At 35.9% G+C, this 8,659-nt stretch overlaps 1 protein-coding gene across 1 annotated transcript; it reads right to left on the bottom strand.

The window, feature by feature from the left end:
* Positions 1-4,414: 4,414 nt before the first annotated feature.
* LOC136219835 (F-box protein CPR1-like) lies at positions 4,415-5,950 on the bottom strand. The gene has a single exon (XM_066007392.1). The coding sequence runs from the start codon at positions 5,793-5,795 to the stop codon at positions 4,593-4,595; it is 1,203 nt and encodes a 400-aa protein (XP_065863464.1). The 5' UTR covers positions 5,796-5,950; the 3' UTR covers positions 4,415-4,592.
* Positions 5,951-8,659: the final 2,709 nt, after the last annotated feature.

Here is an 8,659-nt window from a genome sequence, read left to right as displayed (position 1 = left end):
AGCTGCATATTTTCATTCATACCCATTTAATAGTTGTTAGACCTAGACAATTTACAACCCTTTAATAGCTGTTAGACCTAGACAATTACCCTAGCACGAGTCTATCCCAAATAACAACTTTACCAAATACTAAAAGTAATCAAAATACAATTCATAAAGCATAAACTGACAACCCAATATTTTCCACTTATCATAAGAAAATTAAACAAACCAAGCAATATGAAAAGGATTAACAGAAAAATAATAAAATAACCCAACATTTTATCTCTATGGTGGAAAATGGCTTGATCAACTGCGCCATTGGCTTCAGCAACTGAGGCATTGGGTGAAACCAAAGTCTCAAAGTGCAAAACTGACCTATATATCGAATTGACATCCAACTTGTCTTCTTCTTCCCTTCCACACCTCCTAAATTTTTCATCAGTATGAAATATGACCTCGTTCCTTGTAGAAATACATAATAGCGGCAATTTGAGCAAACAATTAAAGAAGGGTGAATTCTTAACGGTAAGATAATGAATCCAATTACCACCATATTCCTTCATCATCCATATCTCCTTATCACGAATTGAACCATATCTGAAAAAGGAAACACAAAGACATCCTTTGTACTCCAATAGACTGTCAACTCTACCCAAATTCCACGACACTTTTTGTGGTAACCCCAGTTTTTCGAATGTCTCTTTAGCAACATCAAAAGCTATAATTTCAAAATTGTTATTTACTGGTACCACAAAGCCAATGGAATATTCCATTTATAATAATTGCAAGGGAATTCCGATGCGAGATACCATGTAACTGATCCTGATCCTGAATTGCATTAGGATGGTAATATTCAAAAGCAATAGGACATCTAATTGTTTTCCACGAATTTGCTTTCAAAGAGAAAATGTTGTATAGGATTCTATCCATGGATGTAACAAATTGAAAATCATTACCGACCGAATCATAACCTAACCCATGAAAGTAACATGATGTGTAGATCCTCACACTTAAACATGGTATTATTCTACACTCTCTAGTCAATGGGTTAACTCCACAAAGAAAATCTATTTCCCAAATAATAAGTCTCTACACAAACTAATCCGCAGCTTGAACCTACAATGTTGGGAAGAATATATGGTTTCCCTGGAAAATTGATAGGACCAGATAAACAACAATCATCAAAGGATGAACCTTCATAGTCTAATAATTGATAAAACTTTGAAGAATACATAGAGCAGAGGATTTTAGGGCTTTGAGGTGCTTGTTTAGAGTGAAGATTGATGAATAAAGGATCAGAGATTAAAGAGTACCATATCTTGCATGCTATTCTGTAACGCAATACAGATTTTGAAGGCAGCTTTGACAGTATATCAGCAATGATATCTTGTGGGATGTAACTGACTGTTCTCGTATAGCTGCCGCAGTTCATAGTTTTAGGGTCCGTTGTTTTACCTGCCGTTTTCTGTTAGGGTTTGCTGTTTGGCAAACAGGAGCATTCTAACCAAATACATAAAACTCTCATTTTCAAAATGAAAAGGAAAATATGAAGTCGAGAAGCAGCAACCAAACACCCCCTTAATATTCCTAAATAAGATCAATTTTACGATGATAAATTATTGTTCATGAAGTTAACTACTAAAATATATTGTTAAGGACCAATTTTGGTCATCAATTAAAAACTATTTGACATTCCATTAATTAAAATCATGTTTTTCTTGTAGTTTGAGTTGTTTAATTGTCACATCTGAACTTCTTAATATCAATTATGTCTAAAATCCTTGCTATTAATCTAATTACGAATAACTTGTCAAAATGTAAACAACTAATCAGTACCGTATATAAAAGATAATTACACAAAGTGTGTTACTACCACAGTTACAAACAATCTATAAAAAATGTACAAAATGTTTCGGTTTATCGATCAAATAATTTCAAAAATCTGATGCCATTAATAAAAAAATATCCATATTAGTCATTTTACATACTAACAACAGCAGACAATCATATGGGGAAGCCTTCTTTTCCTCTTGAGTGCCCACCAGACCCTTTAGGTCGGTAAAGTGGGGATCCATCTCGGTGGTGACAACATCTTCATGGTATGAAGTCTAGTAGAAGATGTTGTATTTTTTTTATCTGTCGGCATATCTGATTATTTCTTCAGCTATCTCCAATTTCTCTTTCAATTCCCTCATTTCGAATGCATGCTCTTGTCGCATTATGTTGACTGTTTCTTGGAGGAATCTGAAGTTCTCCGCTAGTAATTTCAAGATTTTATTCAAGAACCTAGAGCGCCAACATTATCTTCTATTTCTCTAATATGAAGTTTCTTGAGCTCTAGACGCATGATGTGTGCTGGGGGAGGGGAAGTAAACTGAATTGTTCAAACGAGTCATGACTTTGTTTTAGTCCACGCTCACCGCATCAATTTGTCGTGGTTGAATCCTCTAGGTCACTAAGTAAGCATGCAGTAAAAGAGAAAAAGGATCAAATGAGGAGCCAAATCGACTAACCCGCTCTAATGTCTAAGTAAGATTTTTAGGGACGAGATAAGGATGAACACAATTATAAACCAAAACTATGAATGATGAGCTTAATGAATGATCGAGTGTGTTCCTTAGAAATTGTCTCACTCTATCTATAACGTACTTGAGCTGGTTGAGGTGGTTACGGATCCTGGAGCTTGTAGGGATATGTGTCGTCTGTGATAGGTGGACATGTATCCACTAAGTGAAAATCTATTTATTTCAAACGACTAGGTCCGTGTTTGACAGGATCAGAGACAATAACGAACTGATCTCTAACTGGATCAGTATCGATGCGTCGGATCGTGACATACAACCCTTTCTTATAGGTGATTTGTGGTCTTTTGGGATGATGTCATGGTTCACGGGTGCTAGCATGACCTTTCCTAATGATTTCACATAGGTTCGTTTGTATTCGTCTAATATCAATTACAATTGAGAAACAATTGCATCAATAGTTGAACCAAATAATTTAGCGTAAATCATGCCAATAATAAGAGAAATAAACAAAACAATTAAAATGCAAAAGAACCAAACATTCATGGTGGACACAACGCCATGGATGATTCCGGCATCCAGTCTCCGGCAAATTAAAATTGAGATAGTTAATCTTTAATTATAAAATTTAACTTGATTAATATATAATAGGAGATAAATTTCTTTAAATTTGTTCAAAACTATACAATCTTACTTTTGCAGTTCAAATCAAGTTCAGCTTTGAGAGTTTTACTAGTACGGAAAAATTAGTTCTGGACCACTCAGATGATAACATGTATATATACACAAAATACAATTGAACAAATTCGATTTAGCAAAAAGAGGAAAAAAACGCACGCGACAGTAAAATTGCCCCTAACGAAGCAATTTTGTATTCACCACTGTAAACATTGACTATATATATATATATATATATATATATATATATAATTTTATGGGCAGTTGAGTGAAATCAAAGTGGCAACATATAAAATTGCCCCATAAACATATCGATATATACCAATACCATCCAACTTGTTCTCTTGCACGCCTGCTAAAGAATCTGTGTTTATCTCAAAGGCAGCATTACAAATCAAAGTGACAACAGGATTATAATCAAAATGCTTAAGACTTTATGAATATATGATTACATAAAAATCAAAACTTGAAAAGCAATTTAAGCTTAAACTGTACTCAAGACCATAAAACAAAATTAGATAAAGGTGTTCAATTAGATAAAGTATGATGAATTAGGCCCTGGAGATATGCACCAGATTGATAGTGATAAGCAAACCAAATCATAACAGACCATAGAAAGCAACCAAGTCAAGGAAGACCTGAAAAGGAGTATCAATGGAGTCGAAAACAACCCGAAAGAGCAAAAATGAGGTTTGACTCACCGAGTCATAGCAAAGAAGGAAAACAAAATCTGTCGTCCAACTTTTCAGATTCGAACTCTTTCGAATTGTGAGCATACATTGTTCATACCAATCCAAACTGATGTGATTCAAGTTTCTACCAAAACTAAGACATTCAACTTTCACATTTATATGTTGTGCTCAAAATTGGATCACGAGACAATTTACTTGCTGAAATGAGAAAATTATGGCTTTAAATGTTATATATATATATTGTTTCAAAAAAAAATGTTATATATATATATATATATATATATAAACATTTTTAAATAAGCTGTTGGCAACTTTATTGGTAGCCATAAAACTTGTTGTTTCCACTTTCAAATTTATGTATACTATTTCATTCTCGTCCAAAACAAATTTACAGATATCCATAGACACATATTACAATCTAATCCTCTTTCTCTTTCTAGTGCTTTCATGTCCCCCCTTCTTCTACCATGACCGCAGATAAATTAACATTGCAATCTAATAAATAAATAAAACATATAACTCATTTTAACAATAAACACAAATCTAAATTAAACTTAATAACTTAAAATAAATGTAACCATTCATCAAACAGAAAACCCGAAGAATTCATATTTCAGAAAAATTCAATCATCAAACAGAACAACCAGAACAAAAACAAAAGAGCAATTCATATCCCCATCCTTTCAAACTTACAACAAAGAGCGAAAAAACGACAATTTCACATCCTCAAAGACGGAGAAACAACTCTGTTTCTGCTTTTCTGTGTTGGATCAGCACCTTCTCTCTTCCGTTTTATGGACAGCTGCAGCCCAACCTCGGGATTGATATCATAGGGCGACATCAAAGTCTCAACGTACAAAACTGCCCCATAGACACATTGTTGTATACTAATTTCATCCAACTTCCCCTCTTCTTCCCTTCCACACCTGCTAAACTGTCTATCACTATGATATACCACTTCATTCCTCGGAGAAATGCATAAAACGGGCAACCGAAAACAATCAACTAGCGGTGAATTCTTAACGGTAAGGAAATGAGCCCAACTCCCACACTCCTTCATCATCCATATATCCTTAACATGACATGATTCAGTCTTTGAAAAGGAAACACAAAGACTTTCTCTGTGCTCGAATAGGCTTACAACACTGGATTTCAATGGGGCATTTACCGGTAGTTTTAGCTTCTGGAATGTCTCCTTGGCTGAATCAAATGCCACAATTTCACACTCATTATTCAAATTTGCTACAACAAGCCAATGGAAGATTCCCTTTAAAACCGTTGCGAGGGAATTCCATGGAAGTATAGCATATAATGGCTCTGGAACTGGGCCAGGATGGTAATATTTCATAGCAAGAGGGCATGGAATTGTCTTCCAGGAATTTGCTTTCAAAGAGAAAAGGTTACATGTGATTCGTCTATCCATCGATATAACTAATTTCAAATCGTTATTGACAGAATCATAACCTAATCCATGAAAGTAATACTTGTTGCTTACTTGACAACTCAATCTAGGTATTTTCCTACACACTCCCGTCAATGGATTCCATATAGAAAAGGTATTTCCCCAAGAATTAGTGGCTACACAGACTAAACCACAGCTAGAACCTACAACTTTTGCATGTTTAAGACATGTTTCCCCTGGAAATTTAAGAGGACCAGATAAACAAGAATCATTAAACAATTGGTTTTCGTAATCTAATACCTGAATTTGAGAACCAGCTATAGAGAAGAGGAGTTTAGGGTTTCGAGATGGCTGATTGAAGTGAATTTTGAGGAATACAGGATCAGAGATTAAGGAGTGCCATCTCTTGCAGACACTTTTGAACTTCAATACAGATCTTGAAGGCAGCTTTGACAGTATATCGACAATGACGTCGTCCGGGATGTAATTGGATATTGTCATATTGCTGCCGCCGGTCATCGCTACGGTGTTTCACAGTTTCGGGCCGCCCCTTGTAGGATCGATTATATAGGAGAAGCTTCGAGTGGCTAACTGCTCTGTCGCCAGCCTATCTGCTCTGTCGCCAGCCTATTGAAGTAAGGGTTTGAGTTTCAGGCGTTTAGAAAGGGAAGGTCATGTTGTTTTGGGGAAAAATAGAAATTTCAAACGTAAAAGTATATAAGGGGTTTAATACAACATTTGGTCCCTGAACTTGTCCAAAAAGTATGATTGACCCTCTGAACTTTCAAAGTGTCTTGATAGCTCCCTGAACTTACATAAAGTGTTCAGTTAGTCTTCGAACGTGCACAAAATGTAATCAATTAATCACTCGATTGCAAAAAGGTAAGCTCCATACGGAAGATGCGTTGCACGTGCTTAGAATGATATTACATAATTCACATCATAGATTAAAAATGAAATTCTTACTTGCTCAACTGTAAAACTTGTCTTCTCTAATATTAGAACCGCATACCCGATCTTGATCGTTTCACTTTTTTTAAGATGCGTGCAATAAATCTTCCGCATTTAACTTATTCTTTTTTTGCAATCGATTGATCAATTGACAATTTTAGCTAACTGAAACATTTTATATAAGTTTTTTTTTTTATTAAATTTTTATATAAGTTGAAGGAACTATTGGAACGCTTTAAAAGTTTAGGGGACCAATCAAATTTTTTGGACAAATTCAGAACGCAAGTGATATATTAAGCCTATATAAGAGTTACCATTTTTCCAACTTCTAACCCATTGAATTAAGAGAGTATCAAGTGTTTGGTACGGGAATGATAGGAACTATTATTTTTATAATTTTATTTGGTTTAATTTCAAAGCAAAAATATTCTAATTCGATTTATTAAAATTTGATTCCGTCAAAACTCGAGATTGGCTTAAGACATTAACAAGTCGTATCTGAACTTACTTAAGCTCGTTCGTAAATAGATTCGCTTATTTTCTTTTTAAATAGAGTATTTTTCTTTGACTTCTTTATTCTTCTCTTTAATTTTATACTTTATATTACATAAAGGCTTAAAGTATTATTTGTCCTTTGAATTATCTATATATTGGGTTTCACAGTGACATATTATTTAGTAACTGATATGAGGCGAATATAAACTCGTCCGCGTGGCACTTATGAAGCCCGGACCATCATCCGGGAAAGAGAACACGTGGAGGCATCGTAGCAAAGTTGCTCAATACGACCCCGTCTTAAAGGCCTTGGCTCGGAAATTCTCTATAGACCCCATCAAGAATCACTCGCTACAGCAATCACGTCTATTCCTGTAAATCACGGAGCTTGAGGGATATTAGACCCTGATATACGGGCGCACGTTTTCACCTATCAATAGGTGACACATAGCACGTCCTGCTCCTAAGTTTATAACTGTCTTATATAGCTCGATCACAGTATCAATAGAGTAAGCACAACTCAAGGTACACTACTTTATTCATTCATTAGGCTTACATTACATCTTTGATTTATTGTGTCCATCCTTAACTCTTCCCTTAAAACTGACATAGGCATCGGAGCGGGTTAGCTAGACTCCGCCATGTCCCCTCTTGACCTTCTTTATATCCAATTGCAGGTTTACAAGTAGACTTACAAGATTCAACATAAAATTGGTGTGGTGAGCGCAGAACAAACATATCAATGACTCGCTTAAGAAATGCCATTCCATTTCCATCCTCTAGTGCACTTCATGTGTCTAGAGTCTAGAAAGTGGAGGAAGAAGAAGCGTGTCGACAATTTTAGACCCGTCATGATCTAGCTCTAGAAATGGTGGAGTATATTGAAGCCTTAAAGTCATAACAACAAAGGCTTTTAGGCACAATCTTTTGACAACTAGCATAAAACCTTGAATCTATCCATGACATCATCAGCATAATGCGACAAAAATTCATCATTCAAATGGTAGAAGTCAAAGAGAAGCTAGAGATAGTAGAAGAAAACTATCAAATATATGAACAAATTTGAGAATATAGCCTGCTCTACCAGACACCAAACCGCTTGAGGATGTTGTATCATCGAGATGGATCGGTGATAAATCGGCAAAGAGGATATAGCGGCCTGTCAATGGGAAGAAAAGGCTCCCCAATAAGACACCACAGATCCAAAACTCCCCCTACACAAAATGCAAGGAGTGCCAATGAGAAATATCCCGTGAGATCAACCCAGGTGAGAGAAGAAAAATGACCCTCCCCGAATAAAAGGACCCCAAACTCAAATAGTATTAGAACCCAACATAGATTTGTCAAGTCCCTTTGGCCAAACCGAATACTCGGGATCGATGGGCGCTCAAGGAAATGAACCTCCCGAGAAAGGGTGAGGATTATGAGGATAAGTTTAATGTGATCCAAAAACATTAGATAAGCACAATCGCTGAAGTAGGGATCGACTAAAAGCTTTCTAACATAATAAAGGTAAAATATCATTATGTAAGAAGATCATGACTGAACCCATGCCGAGAGGGTTTAAATACCCACTGGTGAAAGAGTACAACATGACAGGGGACCCTACCACTCACATAAAAAAACTTGAGGCATGATATGGATACTACCACGACAAATGAAGCTGTGATTTTCTACCTTTTTCCCACTACCTTGAAGGACTCTGCCTCCTACTAGTATGAGCAACTCGGTATAAGGAAGATCACCAGCTTCAAACAAATGCCAGGTGTGAGCGGCCGCGAAACCCGATTACCCTTTACTCCCGCGATGGGGGATGGATTTCTGGCAAATTGGATTCTGTTTTTACATAACATTGTCGCTTACCGTTTTTAAGGACAACGTTTAGCGTGTCCCTTCTGGTGTATGTATTCTTTTATGTTTTATACTTTAAAAGAAAT

This window comes from Euphorbia lathyris, chromosome 2, assembly GCF_963576675.1.
Source record: "Euphorbia lathyris chromosome 2, ddEupLath1.1, whole genome shotgun sequence".
Lineage (NCBI taxonomy): Eukaryota > Viridiplantae > Streptophyta > Magnoliopsida > Malpighiales > Euphorbiaceae > Euphorbia > Euphorbia lathyris.
Note: the sequence above shows the minus strand (reverse complement) of the source record. Positions and strands in the feature narration are given on the sequence as shown.

Excerpts from the sequence above, each read along its gene's own strand:
- LOC136219835 (XM_066007392.1), bottom strand. The coding sequence starts at position 5,795 with ATGACCGGCGGCAGCAATATGACAATATCCAATTACATCCCGGACGAC.